Source organism: Miniopterus schreibersii (assembly GCF_964146895.1).
Source record: "Miniopterus schreibersii genome assembly, chromosome: 18".
NCBI lineage: Eukaryota > Metazoa > Chordata > Mammalia > Chiroptera > Miniopteridae > Miniopterus > Miniopterus schreibersii.
The window spans coordinates 40,366,911-40,387,501 of NC_138121.1; the positions used below are offsets into that span (position 1 = coordinate 40,366,911).

At 54.3% G+C, this 20,591-nt stretch overlaps 1 protein-coding gene across 2 annotated transcripts in view; it reads left to right on the forward strand.

The window, feature by feature from the left end:
* Window positions 1-2,063: 2,063 nt before the first annotated feature.
* Window positions 2,064-20,591, forward strand: part of SPIRE2 (spire type actin nucleation factor 2) — a gene marked incomplete at its 5' end in the record, with an annotated part of 28,996 nt that continues 10,468 nt past the window's right edge. Inside the window, 8 exons of one of the 2 annotated variants that reach the window (XM_081117861.1) lie at window positions 2,095-2,362; window positions 11,568-11,611; window positions 15,455-15,811; window positions 18,513-18,593; window positions 18,697-18,861; window positions 19,344-19,430; window positions 19,651-19,774; window positions 19,868-20,037. In XM_081117861.1, the coding sequence (XP_080973987.1) occupies window positions 2,095-2,362; window positions 11,568-11,611; window positions 15,455-15,811; window positions 18,513-18,593; window positions 18,697-18,861; window positions 19,344-19,430; window positions 19,651-19,774; window positions 19,868-20,037 (1,296 nt within the window). Of the gene's footprint in view, window positions 2,363-11,567; window positions 11,612-15,454; window positions 15,812-18,512; window positions 18,594-18,696; window positions 18,862-19,343; window positions 19,431-19,650; window positions 20,038-20,591 lie in introns of both variants that reach the window. The other variant, XM_081117862.1, reaches the window with a different exon arrangement.

Sequence of the window (20,591 nt, forward strand, 5' to 3'; positions counted from 1 at the left end):
CTCAACTTAGGTCTATTTCTAGGTCTCATGTGGTATTTTCCGGGGAGATGTGTGGGTAAATAATCTGGGAAGAAAATATATGGTTTCTAGGAGCATTCAGGGAGCTGACTGATGCATCTGCTTCCTCACTTTGGTAATGGCCAGGGGGGAAAACTTTCAGATACCAAGAGGTAAGTAAGCAAAACTTAATTTCTAAAAACTTTTATTAAAACCCGTGTTCTAAATCTTGCTGGCTGATGTCTTGCAATGTGTATAAGGATCCCCCCAAAAATGATCAACACCAGATTAGAAAGGGTACCCCCCTCACACAGGTGCCCTCAAGGGCCTCTGGGTGAGCCAGGTGTGAGTTGTCACTAGGTTCTTAACAAGGCCCCTGCTCATCAAATGAGATCCCAAGGCCAGTGATCACTTAGGGAAATGTGAGGCCCTTTGATGAACAGGGAAGGCACTTTTTTGCGTGTGGTGCCAAAACGTGGGACCAAAGGGAGGTACTTCTTGCTAGGACCCAACCAGCTTCTAATCAGGGTAATTACCATCTTCTATGTCCAGTCACTGTACTGTGGCAGGATTGCTAGCCTGAGGTGCTGCAGACACCCAGGAAGGGGAGAGGTGGCCGGCCTGCCATGGGGGCATCGCCTCCTCTACCAAAGGCATTGCAGATGGAAGTCTTTATTCCCACGGAGTCTAAAAGCAGAAACCACCTGTTGCATGGGCCCATCAGGGGCAGGCTCCCCGTGTTAGGGGAGGACAGCTCCGAAGATCACACACGCCTGACACTGTGAATTAGGATTGACTTTCCTTAAACCACTGTGCAGACACTGAAGGTTCTGTTGCTGCTGTTCTAAGGCAGAACTTGAAGTTTCTCCCTTCCCTCTGTTGGTAACTGTGTGTGTGTGTACGTTAGGCAGGAAGATTAAGCTGAGTCCCAGGTTCTTTGCGCCATTTATTCAGGAGGTAGCATATGTTTCACCTGCCCCATCTCCAAATGCTAACAGTTTTCAGCTGCATAATCTTAGAGAACTGAAAGTTACCCAGCTACTGATTTAGAAACTTTGGGCACAATCTGCTTTTATCAAACTCCTTTTTGTTTGAAGACTAAAAATCCAAATGGCATTATCTGATGGTAGGGCCCCACATGACAGCCGACCCCCACCCCAAGTCTCCTTCAAATGAGGCGAAACTGCAGCATTGCTGTGACTGCTCAGATTCACCAGGGACTTCAGAATCCCGTTTCACCCTAGCTGGGGAGAAATCTCCAGGAACCGGTATTTCGTTTGCTCCCCAGAGATCCAGGCTGTTACTCGCTGCCTTACTGTCATTTATGCCCCAGTTGCATTTTGGCGGTTACTCTGGCCATGTAAAACTATGGCTGCAGAGGTCTCAGGATTAGCCTGGATAAAGCTACTTGGGTGTCACCCTTCCACGGGTGAGTGAGCTGGTGGGGAATGAAAGCACAGTCTCCATCTAAGAGACTATTTTTCCTGGAGACAGTAGAGCATTTAACGCAGACTCATCTCCTGGAAGGGACCATTTATTGCTTCATACCGTGAGGTCTCCCTTCTCTCATCACCCTGTAGTAACCTTCTGAGGTCACCTTGCCAGCAGGCCCTCCACAGAGGCACAGCGGGCATCGCGTGTGTGTGTGTGTGTGTGTGTGTGTGTGTGTGTGTGTGTAAGCGCGCCCGGGGGGGCGGTGATGCACATCCTCCCGGCTCTCCCGCATTCCAGCGCCCCAGGCCCCGCAATCACTGCAGTGTGTTTTGGGCCGGATGCGGGACTAAGTAGGCGACTGAGAGCCTGGCGGGCGCGTAGGTGCGTCTGGCTTTCCTCCGAGCGCCGGGCGGGGAGCACGGCGTCGGGGTGCGCGGCCCCCGCCCGGCTCCGCACCCACAGCCTCCCGGCCCGCGGCGCGCCGGCCCCGCCCCTGCCTCCCCGCCCTCACCTGCGCCGCGCGCTCGGGGCGGGGCCGCCGAGGATGACAAAGCAGCGGCTGGAGGCGCGGGATCCGCCCCCCGCGCTCCGAGGGTGCGTCGCCGCCGGGCTCGGCTGTTATGGAAACCGGCCGGGCGCGCGGGAGGCGATGATGGGGCGGCCATGGCCCGGGCCGGCAGCGCCAGCGGGGCCGCGGCGGGGGAGCGGGCGGCGGGCGGCGGGCGCCCCGAGCCCTGGGAGCTGTCCCTGGAGGAGGTGCTGAAGGCGTACGAGCAGCCCATCAACGAGGAGCAGGCGTGGGCCGTGTGCTTCCAGGGCTGCCGCGGGCTGCGGGGCGCGCCGGGCGCCCGGCGGCGCATCCGGGACACGGCGGACATCCTCCTGCGCGGGGACGGCTCGGTCTGCGCGCGGCCGGAGCGCGGCGCCGCAGGTGAGGCCGGCGGGGGCGTGGCGGGCGCCCGGTGGGCGCGCGGGGCGGGCGGCTCTGAGGGCTGGGCCGGCGGCGTCCTGGGGCGCGCGCGACCCGTCAGCCCCTCCGCTAGGTTCTGGCTCCCCCTTTGCCCACCCTCTCTGCTGGACCCGCGCCCCTTTTCGACCCCTCTCTCCGCTGGATGCGGGGCCGCTCCACCTCTCTCTGCGGGCCCGGAAGGCCCTTCTTTGTCCGGCTGGGAGCCCCCACCCCTAACTGCTGGGCCGGGCCGCCGGGCCTGGCCCCTCCGCCGCGCCCCTCTCCGCGGGACCTGGAGTCTCCTCCCCACGCGTCCCTCCCTCCGCCTGAGAGCCTCCCCCAGCCTGGGGTACCCTCCCTTTCGCGGGCCCCTCCCCCAGCCTGCTGCCCCTCTGCTGGCGTGGGCGCCGGGCCCGAGGGGCGCCCTCGGTGGGCGCCGGGCCCGAGGGGCGCTCTCCGCCGGGCGCGCTGGGCTCGGCGGAGGGGAGCGCGGCCTGATGCCGGCGCCTCCGCGGGGCTGCTCTCCGCGGGCCGGGCCTCCTGCCGCGTCTGCAGTGCCCAGGCTCCCGTCTCGTCCTCCGTGGTTCTGGTGTGGAATCCGTGTGGCACTGGTGCCTGGGACAGGAAAGGAACAAATGTCTTCCTTGGGGTCATTTTTAAAAAATGTATATTGATTTCAGAGAGAGGAAAGGAGAGGGAGAGAGCGAGAAACATCAATGGTGAGAGTCACCACTGACCGGCTGCCTCCTGCAGGCCCCCGCCTGCGCCCTGACCGGGAATCGAACCGCGTTCTCTCCGACCCCAGGTCGGTGCTCAGCCGCTGAGCCAGGCGGCCGGGCCCTGGGGTCTTTTTTTATTGGTAAGAGGGCGAGAGGAGGAGGGGCCATGCCTCCCGGGACTCCCTGCTGAATGTCCACCCATTTTCTGGGTTCATTAGAGAGCAGGGAGAAGGTGTACCACTTGGGAGACAACTTGCTTAGTTTTTCTGCTCTTAATCATCAATAAGAACCAACAATTAAGCCCTTGAAAGGTATTCGAAGTCTATTCAGAATGGCGAGTTTAGGTGACTTTTTACCTCTTTAAGGAAAAAGTTGTTTTCTTTCCTGGGAAACCAGTGCTGGCATGGAGTATACGATGATATTCCCCTAACGCTGATACCCTGTGGGGAAACACAAAGGCCGCTGTGTGTGCTGGAGGAGGCTGGACCCTCTCCAGCCCTGAGAGCTGTGGGTTTGCAGAGATCCTTGCGGGCGGGCACCGTGGAGGACTGGGCAGGACCGGGGGCGCTGGATGGAAGAGGCAGCTGCCTTGGGAACAGGGAGGGGTCTGCGGGGCCCCCCAGGGGCTATGGCTGCTTCTCCTCATCTCTGTGCCCTGCTTCCGTCTCCCTCTGCTATGGGACACTAGTGAGCTGCTTTATTTTGCACAGAAAGCACTGATACATTTCACAGGTGAAAATGGTAAGAGTTAGCATTCCAGTGGTATTCCCATTTTACTGGTGGGGAGCTGAGGCTCAGGCTCACCCAGAGTCGCACAGAAAGCAGCAGGGCTTGGGTTCAGCCCTGTGCTAGGTCGGCCTAGGAGCCCTGTGTACCATGGCCTCCTCTCGCCTGCGGGGCCCGTGGTTACTTAGTCACAAAGATTGTTTTTCCTGAAGCTGTATTTTTCTTATTAAAACATCATCCCTGTGCCCCTCCCCACTCCTGGAGATAATATAACCCAGGGTCTGGCTCCTGGCACCATAGGACAGGACTGTAGGGGCCTGCTTGGTCTGACCCCCTGACTTTAATAACGGGGAAACTGAGGCACGGCGTAGTAAGTAGTTTGCCAGCAATCATAGCAACTAGTTAGAACAGAGGTGCACCCTGCATCCCTCCAACGGTGAGGGAATTACACCATGTTTCTTACTGATACGCTCTAAAGTGTGCTGAGAGGGCTCCTGGAGGGCAGTGGTCAGGGACTGTCCATCTCTCCAGCCCCCAGGAATGTACCAGCCCCTTCTTCCTAGTTGTTGCAGACCCAATAGCATTTCCTGCTGTCTCCACACTCACAGCTCAACTGGAAATCTGGGCTGGGGTTCAAAGCTCGCATGTAGCCACCCTATGTTGACCTTTATGGGGAGGTACCAGCCTGTGCCGTGGAGGAACCCAATTTCATTTTCCAGTCGATATGATCTTTGGTTTCTTTTCATAAACATGTCTCATAAAGGCGGATGAGGTTAATGACTCTCTGCCTTTTCAAGATTAAGGAAAATGGATCACCTGAACTTTCTTTTCTGTCCTCGCTGACCTCTCGTGAATCAGCTGGAACTTTAGACCAGCTGTCCGCCAGCGTTCTGTGGGGCCTGTGTGATGATTAGTCTACACACTGGAAGCTGCATGGTTATTTCTCAAAGTAAATAGCAATCAGGAAAACATTCTCAGGATAAGTAAATGTTTATAATAACTTTTAAGAAATCAACCATAAAACTCAACCATCCTTGGGGGAATGAATAATAGTATCTTAGCATGCCAGTGGGGACCCTTCTCCCCCCAGCTGCGTGGGGAGAGCCAATGAGAATCAGCTGCTTTGTTTTTTTTTAACCCTCACCAGAGAATATTTTTTCCATTGCTTTTCAGAGAGAGTGGAAGGGAGAGAGAGAGAGAAACATCGATGTGAGAGAGACACATCGATTGGTTGCCTCCCCCCCACACCCTGACCAGGGCCAAGGATTGAGCCTGCAACTGAGGCACGTGCCCCTGGCCAGAACCAAACCCGGACTCTTCAGTCCACAGGCTGACCCTCTAACCACTGAGCAAAACGGGCCAGGGCAGCTTCCTGATCTCTAATCTGAAGACTTCTTCATAACTGCTGCGAAGCCCCTTTTTTTAAAAGTGGAAAACACATTAACATGTGAAGTGATTTTTAAGAAGCCATTATTGAGCCTCCTGGGAAAGGCTTTCTTTTTTTCTTTTTTAAGGGGGGGCAGGAAACTCATCAGGCATCCTGAGCAGTGCTGTGCTAAGCCATTGCCCAAGGCAAAGTTCAGTTCTTAAATGCTGCTCTGGTCAGTGATCAGGTGGCCCTGGGATGCTTTCAGTGGCATTTGTCCACCTGGTGCAGGACTTGGCTGTCACCATGGTGGAGAGACCCCCACCTTCCTGGCCTGCATCTGCTGGTGAGCTGTCCTCTCCAGGCACGGGCTCTCCACAGCTGGGGGCGGGCATTGACATGGGTGAGCTCTGTCCCTTGTCCCTTTTCCCTTATCCTCCCACTTCTCTGTTCTTCTGCTAACTTACATGCTGCCCTACTTTTCTGGGGGTTTTTCTTGTCAGTTTTGATGCTAAAACTTTTCCTGAGCCCCACTCTTCAGACACTTGAGTGCTTCACGTGACCTGTCCGCCCGGTCACACCTGCCCCTCTAGGCCCCTCCTGCTCCTTCCTCTCTGCCTGTAGACTTGAGGCAGTTGACCCTCAAGCACTGCAGTCTCCAGGGCAAAGCTGCAGGCAGCTCCCTGTGGGCTCAAGGCTTTCCAAACACAGAAACTCAGTCTGTCCTGTACTGAATTGGCATCCCTGTGTCATGAGCACTATGGGGCTGAGAGTTCTCTTCCCACCTCTTTACCTCCAGCCCAGTGTCTAGAAGCAGGGCAGTGCTGAAGAGCAGGCTCGGCATCTCACTGGTACCCCCATTCCTCCATAAACTGGGGTGATGGTGACATGTACCTGGGGGGAGGACTCAGGAGGGACCATCAGTAGGGAGCCTACATCCACCCTGGACCCAGGAAGCACATGTGTGCATGCTCACAGACACAGACACATGCACAGTCACAGAGATACACACAGACACGTGTGCACACACAGTCACAGGCACACACAGATACAGCCACATGTGTGCACGCACAAACAAACATGCACACACCAATACAGACATATGCATACACAGACACATTCATGGGTACACACAAAGAGATAGATACGCACATGCACTTACACAGGTGCAGGTTCATGCACACAAGCCCTGACCAGGATGGGTTGCTGTCCCCCATACATGATTTTTGATGATGTAAAACGTCCTCCATCCAGGGGACACCCCACGCTCCCCTTCAAAGAATGAGGTACAGAGGCCAAAGGTGCTGTGTGGGGCAGCGGGCATGGTGAGTCCCTGCCACTGTGTGTGTGGGAGGGTGCAGGCTCTGGGAAGGGCGCCAGTCTGGGTGTGACTGAGCTGGGTGTGTTTGCAGATAGCATTCCCGGTTTAGTCTCACCTCTGAGCGAGCATGACCTCACAGGAAGGTAGTTCCTGGCAAGCGGTGTTCTCTATGGAGACATCCATGAAACTGCCTGGGCACAGTCCATCCCAGGAGAGGCTTAGCCTATGTGGCCGCGTCAGCTGGCCCACCAGCCCACCTGCCGCATGCAAATTCTGCCCTGTGCTTTCAGGACAGGAGTCAACTCCTGAGAAGGGGTCCCTGGGGTCCCTGTGCACCCTGGAGATTTGGCTCCAGCCCCTCTACCACATCAGGGCCCTGGTCCTCCCCCCCAGGTATAGTGGCCCCACAAAGGCAGCACTGTAGCACTGCTTGATCTGGCCCAGGGATGTGGGCATTTAAGCAAATATGCCAGTGGGTATCAATCGCAGCAAGACACAAGGGTTTTACTCGGATCCTGTTAAGACTCCTCAGAGTGAATTTGGCCTCCAGGAAGGCTACCTGGAATTAGTGTCCCGATAATCAGGCAAACCAGCTTGAGGTGAGCCCAGGGCACGTGGAGGAAGTGCCCCTCACTGTCTTCAGCTCTGTCTGGCACCCCGTCCATTCAGTGTTGGCACATCTGTCTCCATTCGAGGGCATTGGCATTGCAGCCTCTCCCCAGGATTGGACAGTGGGAGATGGACAGTTTAAGAGCAGGGTATATGAGTTTTCCTCTGGTTTTGGTAACAAATTACACAAATTTACTACTTAAAACAACAGATTCATTCTCTTACAGTCAGAGGTCAGAAATCTAGGATAATCTCTGCCTTAAGGTCAGATGATTAGCAACTTCGCTTCATAGGCTATTCCTACTTCATAGGCTATTCCAAGTCCCCTGCAGTGTAACAGGATGTGTGCACAGGTCCTGGGATTGGGATGTGGACAGGCTGGGGCCAGTATTGTGCCTACCATGGAGGGGATGGGCACTTCCTGCCATCAGCAGCACATGGGTCTGGAGTTACAGTAACAACACTTTCTGGGGACGGTTTTCAAATATTTGGGCATGCTAAACACAGATATACAGATCGTAGGGCCACCCCAGAGTGTCCAGTTCCGCCCAAGTCTGGAGTGGGCCTGAGAATACACATTTCTGACAAGTTCCCGCTGATGCTGATGCCGCCGGTCCGCGGACCCTCTCTGGGACCGCTAGGCTATGCATGGGTCCCCCAGCCATTGCCAAAACACCTCCAGTACCAGGATGACTCAGATGGCCAGCGAGGGGGACAAGTCATGGTCTAGAGAGCCAGGCTATCCAGGGTTGAATCTCAGCCAGGTGACCTTGGGCAAGTCCTCACCCTCTCTGGGCTGCACTGTGGGCCCACAACAAGAGCTAAAGGAGAGAGTCCCTGAAAAACATTCAGGACGCTCAGGTCGGCCCTCACTAGCTGAGAAGAACAGTCCATTGGAACGTAATGCATCACTTTCTGGGCTGCTGCCTGTCTGCTGTGACCCTTGGGGGTGAGGTCTCCCTGGGGTTGTCCCCAAGACACACTGGCAGGGCTTGGGGCAGAGGGTGTTGGAGCAGAGGCACAGCATTCTGTGAAGATGCAGAGACTGAGTGTGTCTTGCTTGGGCTGTGGGGCAGCTCTCTGGCCAACACATACCTCCCTGCCTCGGTCTCCACTGAGCAGGCTTGGTTCCTGGTGGTCCTGGTTTCTTCTTGCAGGGAGGAAACGTTGTGAGTGACGTGTGAGTTCCTGGCAAAGCTTGTTGATCTCACCCACCCTGAGGCACTGGCGGAAGTGAAGTGGGGGACGGCAGCCACACCACAAACACGCAGACGCCTCTAACCCACAGAACTCTCTGTTTGCTAAACAAACACACTAGTTTCATGGTTTCGAGCAGGTATCTTCCCTCTCTTCCTTCACCAGCTCATTTCTGGAGACCAGTGCTTGGTCTAGGGTGTTACTTAATTTTAAGTTGTAAAATTGGTTTCCTGATGATGGAACAAGCATTTATTGATAGCTTACTAGATGCCAGACTCGGTGTGTTTTTGTTTAATCTTTACAGTAACCTGTATGGTGGGTGAAGTCCGGTTTTATAAGAGGAGGCTCAGAGAGTCAGTAATTTGCTCTACGACACACAGGTTTTCTGACTGCAAGCTCTGTCCCTGCAGACCCCCGGTTCTGATTGGGGAGTGAGGAGGTGATGCATGCACACAAATCAGTTTCTTGACCGCACAGCATATCACATGCTCCAAATTGAGAAAGTGTGGAGGGAACACAGAGCCTCCTCACAGCAGAAGGCCCAGTATATACACCCTCCAATTCTTCTCTTAAAAGGGGGCTCAGCTTGTTTCATTACAAAGGACACTTCTCTTTGGTGGCTGTCTAGCGTCCCCTTGTGTGTTTGCTGTTCGGAAGGATGTGTCCAGGAGTGATTGTAGGTGTCAGGCACTGCTAAGTCAGGAGGTGAGCAGATGTAATTCTGAGAGATGTGGTAGGCTGTCGTCCTTGGGGTTATTGTCATCTCCCACCAGCACTGAGTGGGGGCCACGTTCCCACAGCCTACATGGCCTTGGTCTATCCTGCTACTGTGTGGCCTCATGGCTCCTCCAAGCCTGAGATGTGAAAGACAGGAGCCTCCAGGGCTGAGGGGCCACTCTGCCGTGTAGTCACATTCAGTATTTAAGACCCCGGCCAGCCTCCCTCCAGATGGATGAGGTCTCCTCCATGGCCATTCCCTGCCCTGACCCGAAGCCTAAGCAGTCCTGGGCAGGAGGCCCTGGTGGTCCCATCACCATTATCATCACTCTGGTCATACTCCCTTCATCCTTGCAGGGCAGCATGCTTGTTCTTTGAGTTAGGTTGGGCAGGTGTCATCTCAGCCTGCAGGTGAGATGAGCTCAGAGAGGCAAGACCCCAGAGTCACAACCACAGGTGGCAGAGGTGGATAGGCATCTGGCCTGAACAATGCTCCTTACTTCCATGCCGCCCCACCCAGGCAGATGGGGGCTGAGGCTGCCAGGTAACCCTCCCCCCACCACCTACCTGCTGGGCCGGTGGAAGCACTTCCTCTTGAAGTTACAGCAGGGAACTCCAGGCTGCAGAGTCCCCACAGACTTCTCCAAATAAAATCTTTCATCTTTTACTACTATGGCAGAGGATCACTTCAAAGAAAGCTCCTTGGCTTCTTGATTTCTCCTCATTTGTTATTTCATACAAAGGAAACCAGAGAAGCTTACTTTTCTGCACATCTTGGCTAGGGTGTGCTTCCCTCCAGGGACAGAGAAGCCCTGACCGGAAGGCACCAGGTGTTCTGGTTCCTGGTTCCTGGTTCTAGCACCACCTCAGTGTGGCATCAGCCCCTCTGTCCCAGCTGCCTCTACCTGCCTCTGTCTGGGTCTCTCAGCTCCCCCCCCCAAGATAATTTTCTAAATAAACCAATGGTACTTTGCACAATAGTATGTGACCATGTTGGTAACAAGTTATGTTAGCTCCACTCAGTTATACCCAGGTATAACTGAGTGGGTTAGGAGGGTACATTTTGGGGTCTGGCAGTGCTTGGTGTGGGGGTCCCAGTCTAGCTATTTATTAGCTCTGTGTTCTCAGGTACATTTCTCAATCTGCCTGAGCCTCAGTTTCTTCATCTGTAAAGAGGAAGTCATGGCACCAACCTCCATGAGGTGGCGGTGTGGGCCGAAGCCATAGTAAATCATTAGTTGTGCAGCCAAGCGCTTTGTGCAGAGAGCTGGGCACGACCTCTGTCTCCCCAAACCTCACCCAGGGGCAGCTTGCTCATCCAAACCCAAAGACTCCCCAAGTTCTTGCAATTTGGCATACAGTTAGATTTATGAGCACTTATTTTGTTAACATATGGACTATTTCAGCCAGGGACGAAAGCATTAAGATTATTTCAACCAGAAAGCTTCCAGTTAATTGTAAAGAGCCCCGAAGGCTGGCTGTGCCCCCTTCTTGGTCATGGAGGTAACTCCGGGCTCTGGCCTCTTCCAGGAAGCATCTTTGTCTAATTTCTTCCACAGCCTTTACCCAATCACAGCTGCAGACTGTTATTGAACGCCCAGCACAAGCCACAGTGTTCTGCTGGCTGCTCACCTTTTTAACTTCACTGATGCTGGGGTGGATGTTTTCCATTATTTTAAAGAATCCATCCAACACAGAGTCCCTTTATCCTGGCAATCTTCCTGGAGCTCGATGGCATTTTGAAAATATGTAGTTAGCAGGTTCACTTAGCACATAATTTCATGGTTTGTGTTTTTATATCCCACCTCATTCCAGAAAGAATTTAAGGCAGCTGAAGCTCACATGTAATGCAGCTCTACCTGCCGAGTTCAAGGAAGGTTGTGGGAGTGCTGGGTCCCATCTCAGTCTGGCATCTTGGGAGGCCCTGGGGGAGGCTCATGAGTGGCTGGAGCTGAGAGACTGGAGTCCCCCTGCACCACCACTTACTAGCTATGACAGCTTGGGGCAAACAAGTCCACCCCTCTGGGCCTCTGTTTTCTCACCTGTAAAAATGGGTACAACAAGTAACTACCTCCAGGTTGTATACGGTTACGTGAGTGGCCACATGTCAACATGCTGACGCAGTGCCATGTTTAGTAAGAAACAAAATACACGGAGCCAGTTTAGCATCTGGGCTTCAACTGGGGGCTCTGGCTCTGACAAGTGCAGACATTCTGGGGGGAAACCCCCAGATCCAGAGTGGTGGCTGATGCCGACTTACCCAGCTTGGCTCCTGGAGCTCTGCTGTGATTGGGAGCGCTCAGCTCCACACCTTGAGTGGCAGGGCTATATTGCTGTCCTGGCCCTGCACCTGGGCGTTCAGCCCACAGCTGGATCTTGTAAGCATCTGAATGAATGGCCCATGGCTCGGCCACCGTGAGCTCCCTGGTATTGTGACAGAGGGTTTCGGGGATGTGCTGTCTGTTCTCAAGGGGACATGGCTGGGCAGCCCCATTCCTTGGGCTGGGTGTGACTGCCTGTTCTCTCTTTCAGAGCCCACAACAATGGTGGTGTCACCAGCCAGCTCGGAAGCCCAGGTACTTTTAAAACAATTTTTTAGTTTATTTGATACATATTAAAATTTATATGTATTGTATAATGTAAATTAGAAAACATAGTTATGCTACTGTTCTGAGAGGCAGGACACAGATGCAGCTCTCCAAGGGCTAAATAAGAGACCTGATGAAGAGCTTATTCCCAGAGGCTGGGCAGGGAGGGAGAGCCCACATGGGCAGTGTGGACCCAGGGGGCCTTGAGGGCCCTAAAGGGAGGGGAAAGTGATGATATCTCACCTCCCTCTCTCCTTCCACCCTCTGAGGGAGCAAAGGTGATGTGGTGTGTGGGGATGGCCCCCTGGGCCCACAGTGTTGGTCAGGGTGTGGGTCAGGGGGGCACAGAGGAAAACCAGCCTAGTGAGTAATGCCCAGGGACCCCCACCCCACCCAGAACTCAGACCTCAGCAGTAGGACTTCTCCCTGTATCTCCCACTCACCTGCCCCTAGGTAAATTGTCCTGAATTTGATGTTTAGCATTCCACTGTCTTTTTTAAAAGTTTTATGCAGTTACACATGTATATATTAAATACAGCATTATACTAATGTGGGGGTGGGCACAAGCCAAAGGAGGCTATATCCTCTGTTGTAGAGAATTTAAAAACAATAGTAAAACCATTCCTGCTGTTTTTAAATTCAAAAACATCCATCCCAAAGCTGCTGCAGCTCTGAGTCAGGGACTGGGTTGCTGTGAGTTCTGTATTGTGCTATGTACAGGGTGGGCAAAAGTAGGTTTACAGTTGTGAGTGCACAGTTTGTTCTTGTATTATTATTTATTAATTATTGTATTATTTTCCAGATGAACAACTGTAAACCTACTTTGCCCCACCTGTATAGTTTTCTGGAATTCGAGGGGGGTAACAATAATGTGTTTTCAAGACTCATCTTCATTGTTTGGGTTGGCCGTTGGCCCCCTTTGCTGCCACAGGACACTCTGGGTACTTTACTTATTGATAGCCAGGAGCGTTGCCCTGCCTCTCAGGCCATGTCCCCAGGGCTGTGCCTGCTGTCCACACCTGCTCCTGCAAAGGAGACCTATTGTTATCAATTCTGAAGCTATTTACAAGGAACTTTGTAGATGGGAGTCTAATCTGGACTGTTGTGCCTGGAGGCCCATAAATTAACCTGATACCCCACCCCAGGAAATGTGGCAAGGGACACACTTGTCATGTTGGCCTAGCGAGTGGGAGCTGGCCTGCAACTTCAGCTCCTTCTCTCTGTGGCTCCATCCGTTCCTGGGCTGGACCCTGGCTTGCCCACCACCGGCAAGCAGGGCTGGAGGTCCTGGGACTGTGGCTGGCTGCCCAGATTTTTCCTTATGGAAAAGCTAGTGCCTGCTTTCCAGGTGTGTGGGGCACAGAGAAACTTTTAGGAGCAGCTATCAGGTAAGAGGCTTGCATGGAGTTAACCCTTTCCCTGACTTGGTGCTAGCCAAGGCCAGCAGCCTGAACAGAGAGGGAGAGGCATGATGTGCTGCGTTGGAAGTTGAGGGCTTTCCTGTTTTACCCTCTGTCTGTCCTACCCCATGTGGCAGAGTGGTCCTCATTGGATAGAACTGATTAGAGCCACCACTAGGGTCAGCAGGGCCTATGGGACAGACCCAGAATGTGTGTGAAGTTTATTTCCACCACCATCTCCTTCCTGGCACCTATGTCTGGGCCAAGAAAGACTTGATGGGAATTCTCAGGAATGGTAGCTCCTGCTTGCTCAGTCTTCCCAAGGGGGCTCTCTAGCCCACTGCCCTAGGGGCTCCTCCTACCCTAGCCAGGGCCCTGCAATTTACCTGTCAGGTGTTAGCAGCCTTTAGGCCTTGGGCTCTGCCCTTGGACTCACAAGTCCAGGGTGTGACTCAAGCTAGGCCTGTGACTTGCCTGCCTGAAGCAGAGATGAGATAGCCTCTAAGGATGTGCTGGGGTTCTCTTGCCTTTAGGCTGGAGCCTTCTCTTCCCGCCAGGTCCCCTAAGCCTGCTGACCCCCCAGGCTCCCTCCAGGTTCAGGGTGTTTTCTAAGGCATTTCTACAGGACAGAGAGTCCTGTTCTTGTGTCCTGTCCCCTGCCCGATCCTGGCGCTTACCACCTGTCCTTCTGCTCTGCTCAGGTTGGTTCTCCTCTTCCAGGTGGTGGGAACACAGGAAATGAGAGGAGAGGCCAGGGGGCCCTCTGAGGCCAAACAGTTGGGGGAGTGGAAGGTGCCCTGGTGAGGGCCTGGCTCCACCTGCCACCAAGGCCATGGCTCCAGCCTTCACACCTGGCTCTAGCCTTCCACACAGGCCATGGACAGATCGGAGTCTCAAGTCCAGCTCGGGCAGTTGCCAGTTGTCAGTTGCTAGCTGTGGTCAAAGGACTGTCGATCTGTGCCTCTGCACTACCTATGACATGAGAGGTTACCTGGTGCATTGTTGCAAGGTCAGGTGGCATTGAACTCAGCTCAGTGCCTAACCTAAGCAGAGCTGTTGACCTTTGTGTGTATCTTTTGATCACTGTCATAAAAGGAAAACATGACAGTTTAAAACATAAAAACAGCACTATGCAAAGTGGAAGCAGCATCCTCGTGAGTATGATTATCTCTTGGGCTCAGCTCCACCTTTGGCCATCACCCACCGGCATCCTGCACGGTGCTTCTCTGTTGAGCAGGGAACATCAGGGTGCAGATGGCAGTCGGACACATGGATGTGCCCCAAAGAACACAGGCTCCTCGGATGTTCATGGTAATCCATGGAAATGGGGTTCCCTGCCAGAAAATTGAGACATGCTGAGTTAAGACATCTCTCTACTTCAAGACTCACTTTTTTTTTTTAATGTGCTAATGCACTTTAAAAAAAAAGCATATTATGGAGAATTTCAAACCTATACGAAAGAAACAGAACAGTGTTGTGGGCCTGACAGTTACATTCAGTTACAAGTAGGATCATTTCTTAGGTTTTTCTTTTTCAGGCAAAATTTACACACATTGAAATTTACATGCAGTTTAAAATACTTAAATGAGGAGGTCATTTTTTTATGAGTTCAAGTGTCAATGCATAGTTAAACAATTTACTCCAGCAGCATGTATTGAATAAACTGGTCTTTCTCCTCAGATTTACAATATGCTGTTATATGACATTAAAAGATTTAATTAGGGTGTCTCTGTCTTTTGTAATAAAATTTTTTGGGGTATACTTTACATTAGAATTTGACAGGTTCTGACAAATGTATCTGCCATTTCACAAGGACACAGACCTCTTCCATCACCTGAAGTTCCTGTCCCTGTCCAGTCCCCAGCCCAGCCCTGCCTCAGAACCATTGGCCTGCTTTTTGTGGCTACAGATGAGACTTACCTTGCCTCGAATTTTATATAAAGGGAACCATGCAACATAGAGACTTTGGACTGGCCCCCATTCTGCATCTGGGGTGTGAAACGTGGGCAGTGGTTCGCACCTTTGAACAGCTGTCTTGGTTTCTGCTATAAAGATGGGCCACGTTTGTGTGCCATCCACCAGTGGGAGCTGTTTGGACATCCAGGCGTGGGCACTGTGGGCATTCCAGGACAAGTCTTTGTGGGTACTTGTTTTCCTTTCTATTGATTAAATATCTGGGAGACTAGTTGGTAAGTGCATGTTTGATTGTAAGAACTGGCCAATATTTTCCACAGTGGCTATGCTGTTTGGGGAGCACCCGTCATCCTTGTGCCTTGTTCTGGTGGTCCCATGGTATACCAACTGTGGACGACAGCTGGCTGTTTCCATTGCACTGAGCCTGTAATTCAGGCCCAGCACACTGTCTCTCTCCGGATGACCCCCCTGCTTCCTGGGGCAGGCTCCGGTGACTGTCTGGACCCCTGTCCTGCAGATGGTGCAGTCGCTGGGCTTCGCCATCTACCGCGCACTGGACTGGGGTCTGGATGAGAGTGAGGAGCGGGAGCTCAGCCCACAGCTGGAGCGGCTTATTGACCTGATGGCCAACAGCGACTGTGACGACGGCGGCTGCGGGGCTGCAGATGAGGGCTACGGGGGCCCAGAGGAGGAGGAGGAGGCAGAGGGCAGCCCCCGCACCGTGCGCACCTTCTCGCAGGCCATGCGGCTGTGCGCAGCGCGCCTCACCGACCCCCGGGGCGCACAGGCCCACTACCAGGCTGTGTGCAGGGCGCTCTTCGTGGAGACTCTGGAGCTTCGGGCCTTTCTCGCCAGGGTCCGCGAGGCCAAGGAGGTAAGCAGAGGGAGGTGTACAAGGAGGCACAGGGTGGATGAAAGCAGGAGGAGGAAGGGGGCCAAGGATGGGGGGCGGGGATTGCCGGTGGGCAGGTAGTGAGCGAATTGGAGGGGTCGCAGGAGGAGGCCAAGGCAAGGTGGTGTCTTAGGTGCAGGTTGGTGGGGCCTGGGGAGGGGAAATGAGTAGGACATGGCAGTCTGTTCCTCCTCTGTGTTTTAGTCCCTCTGTCCCTCTGTCTGTTCAACAGGGAGTGGAAATGCACTTTGTATGGGTACTGACCTAAATGCACTACCCAGTTCTGCACTGGAGGGAACTGAGGCTCAGAGTGGCTAAGTGAAAGGCTGTCAGCCTCTGGGCCCCGTGACCCCACCCCCACTGCCTCCGAGTTAGTTATTAACCTCCTGCCTCCAGCTAACTTGGGCAGGTGTTGGCCCCTTCTGAAGATGGAATGCTAAAGGCAGCCACTCCTCCCTGCAGCCCAGGATCCAGAGGTGCTCAGTGTGCTTGGAGCTTTCCATTGGGGGCAATTGAGGGATACTGGCCCAGGCATTTGCCTTGCCTGTGATGGTGCGATGGTGCTCTCCCCGCCCCTCATGGTTATCATCCATTTTAGAGAAGAGCAAATGGAGGCTCTGAGAGGCTGTGACCTTCGCCCCAAGTCACAGAGCTAGTACAGGGCAGAGCTGGGGCCTAAGCTGGCTCTCGCTTGAACTGGTGTTCTCAGAGTTAGAAGCTGACAGTCTGCCCCACAACTCTCCTGGCCTTGGAAGAAACTGAGGTGTTTCCTTGAAATGGGGGTCTTGGCACACAGGGACCCCGCCTCCCATCAGCATCTCACAGGTGACAGAATGGACACTTTGGAGAAGTCACGTGGGAATTTGCTCCCCCTCTCTTAAGTGGCCGAAGGTATTTTTGGAATTAACTGATGCTAATCCCTGCTTCGACCCTGACCCATTATGGGTTCTGTCTCTCTCTTCCTCTAACCAAGAAGCATTCTGGGCAGTTTCCCTGACCCTCTAGGCCTGAACAGGCTCTCAGGATTGTTCTGACTGATGGGGCCTGGGACCCAGCACAGGACAAGCCATAGTAGTTGCTTGAGCCTCTTGTCCCTTGTCTGCAGCCCAGGCGATATCCCAAGCGGGGTTCCTCAACCCTTGCCAGTCTCCACAGAGCACCCCTCCCCCTCCTTCTTGCATCTTGCAGATGTCCTTCTAATATTCTAATTAGTGGGTGCTCTGAAGTCATTGTTCTGTTGCTAAGATCAATTCCTGACCCAGACAACAGACCCTCCTTCTTTAGCTGGAGCAAAAAGTTTTAGATTTCAAGCAGTTGACCCATGAGAAGTTCAGGGAATTGGTGGTAGAGGGCGTACAAGGAGGGTCTTTCAGGGGACACAGCTGGGCAGGCATTTTGGGCAGACACAGGCTGCTCAGAGACAGGTGTACGTACTCAAGGAAGGATGGGAGACACACCTTCAGGCCCTTTGCCCGCAGGGACCACCAGGTCACACATAGGTGTATTTTTAGAATCACGAACCTTGTGCTTCTGAGACTTGGCAGCGTTTTCTAGAGCAGTTTGGCCAGTGGCGTGGGGCTAAAGCCAGGGAAACTGGTTCTGTTTTAGTTGGGGGGGAGGGAGATGCTGTGTGCTAAAAGGCAGGTGCTTCTCCAGGGTGGGGGAGGTGGTGAGAACAGAGGCCCCAGATGCTGCCAAGATTCAGGAGAACAGAGGCAGCAATCGAGCAGCTTCTTCCCAAATTCTCAGCATAGTAGTTATCTAACAATCCCTGCTGTCCTTCTTAGGCCCTGACCATGCTGGTGGCATTTTCCCCAGTTCATAAAATACATACCTGTTTTCCAGGAGTAACTCACCCTCTCACCTATCCCCCACCCACCCATCCCCCATCCATCCATCTATCCCCAACCCAACCACCATCCATCCATCCATCCATCCATCCACCCACCCACCCATCCATCCATCCATCCACCCACCCACCCACCCACCCAGCCATCCACCATCCATCCACCCACCTACTCACCCATCATCCATTACCCATACACCCATCTATCCATTCATTCATTCATTCAACCAACATTTAAGACCTAGCATGTGCCCCTCATGCTAGGAGACAGGAATAACAATGTGAGGAAAAAACAACAGAAGATGTGGTTCTGGCCTCATGGAGCCTGTATACTGCAGACAACAGTTAAAGGAGCAGACAAATGTAGAACTTCAGCTAGGTTCATGTGTGGACAAGGGCCGTGGGTGTTCTGAGAGGGTGGGTGAGTGTGGCCCAGGTGAAGAGGCCAAGGCGTTCTTGAGGAAGAGCTGTGAGCTGGGATCTGAGGGAAAACACTTCACAGATGAGGGAGAGTGGGACTTCGTTCCATCTGTGGAGGGCCCCGCGCCTCGCTGGGTGTGTGGATCAGGTGAGAGAAGGTTCTCCGTGGGTGCTATGCTCTTGTTCCTGCCCTTGCCCAGGAGAAGCTGCCAGAGATGATGATGGGACACTAAAAGTACCATGTGGTTTTATGGCTGATGGCTTAGTTTCCCCAGGTATCTTTCTGAGCCCCAGAGCTTGGCCCTTGTTTTGCTGGTTGAATAGCAGCCCATGTGGTAAGGAAATGCCCCAGGTAGATGGCCTGGCAGGCGCCCATGCCCTGAGCTGCCCTTTTGCCCCCTTCCTCTGTACTGACAGATGCTGCAGAAACTTCGGGAGGACGAGCCACAGGCAGAGCAGCCCCTGGCAGAGCTTGACAACCTGAGGCACACGGATTGGGTAAGATGCAGCTCCCCCAACCTGGGACCCCGAGGACCTGTGCCTGGAGGGCCCTGGGAGTCCTGCCGGGGCTAAGGGCATTTCTCACATTCTCGGGGCCCAGGCCCGACTTTGGGTCCAGCTCATGCGGGAGCTTCGCCATGGGGTAAAGCTCAAGAAGGTGCAGGAGCAGGAGTTCAACCCACTGCCCACCGAGTTCCAGCTCACTCCCTTCGAGATGCTGATGCAGGATATCCGTGCCAGGAACTACAAACTGCGCAAGGTCATGGTGAGATGGGGCACCTGCTGCGGAGCCTCCCACCCTGCCTGTGCGCTGGCCACTGAGCCCGGTGTCCCAATGGGAGTAGCAGACGTGGCCCCGATTCACACAGTGTGACGAGGGCAGGGAGAGGGGATGTGCAGGTTCTGGAGGAGCAGGGGCAGGAGCTGAGGCCACAGGATGGTCTGATTGAATGCTCCTGTAGCTGTTGCCAGCTGTCGGCATTGGTCTAAGAATTTTAAATGTGCAACTTCATCTCATTCTCATGAAGACCCTGTGAGGTGGGTGCTGCCAGCCCTATTTTCATGTGAAGGGTCCTAGGCACAGGGACGCTCGTGGTATGCCCAGCCCCGAAGGCCACGCTGCAGCCTCCACAGGGAGGGAGGATGTGAGGACCAGGCCCTGCTTGGCGCTGAATGAGCTCCTCCCACGCCTGGCCCCAGCTGGCACCCAAGGGGTCTCAGGCCCTTAGCCTCCTCACCCTCCCACAGGTTGATGGGGACATCCCTCCCAGGGTGAAGAAGGATGCCCATGAACTCATCTTGGACTTCATCCGCTCCCGGCCTCCACTGAAGCAGGTTCCAGCTCAGTGCCCCTCCCCTCGGGCCTCTCTTCCCTGAGGGCAGGTTGAAGTTTCTGCTGAGGGAGGTGCTCAAGGGTTGGTCCCAATGGACATGTCCCCAGGAGCTCACTGGACACCTATCTGCTCCCTGCTGTGTGGGCTCCTGGTGGGCCTAGTGGACCTCCCCAACTGCCCCCTGCCCTTTCTACCCCGAACATCACGTCACACTCCTGCAGGTCTCAGAGAGAAGGCTCCGCCCCCTGCCCCAGAAGCAGAGGACCCTGCATGAGAAGATCCTGGAGGAGATCAAGCAGGAGCGGAGGCTGCGCCCTGTGGGAGCCGAGCGCTGGGGTGGCAGAGGTGAGCCAGGGATGCCCCTTCCTTCCTGCTCCCTCCCCCTCCCCCTTCCCCTCCCTCACATCCTGTCCTGCCCCATCCACTTGGCCTCCCCAGGGTTTGGCTCTTTGCCCTGTATTCTCAACGCCTGCTCTGGGGATGTCAAGTCCACCTCCTGCATCAACCTGTCCCTAACGGATACTGTGAGCTGCGCCCAACGCCCACGGCCCCGGGTTCTGCTCAAGGCACCTACCTTGGCAGAGATGGAGGAGATGAACACGTCTGAGGTCAGACCCTACAGGATCCTGAGAAGAGACCAGGGAGGAGCAGGACAGGAGGCACCAGGAAGTGAGAAGGGGCTGAGCAAATCCAGGCACAGCACCCGGCCGTGTGGGCGTCCATCGCTCAGGGCCTCTGGCCGTGCCCTCTGCTAATGCTGGTGTCCTGACCTGGGAGCAAGTATGGCAGGGCTCAGAAGGCCAAGGGGGCCTTGAGCCCTCCCCCCCATCCTGTTGCCATAGTACAAAAAGGGCTGTCATCTTGGGGCTAGGAGACTGAGCAATCCCCGGGTTGATGTGAAAAGTCAGCGTGTGCCAATGTGGCTCCTCGCCCTGTCCCCGCTGCCGTCCGAACCAGGAAGACCAGGGTGGTGGCAGTGTCAGTGGGCTCCAACTGACACCAAACCTGTCCTCTTCAGTACTTTCCAGAGACTTCAGGGGATTGTTTGGCTTTGGAGGCACCTGCCTTCCACTGTCCAGAGGACAGTGAAGCTGGGCAGTGGGTGGAGACGGCCCCCGTGGCCTTTGTGGACCCAGCAGTACCCCACGTTCTGTGCCTCAGT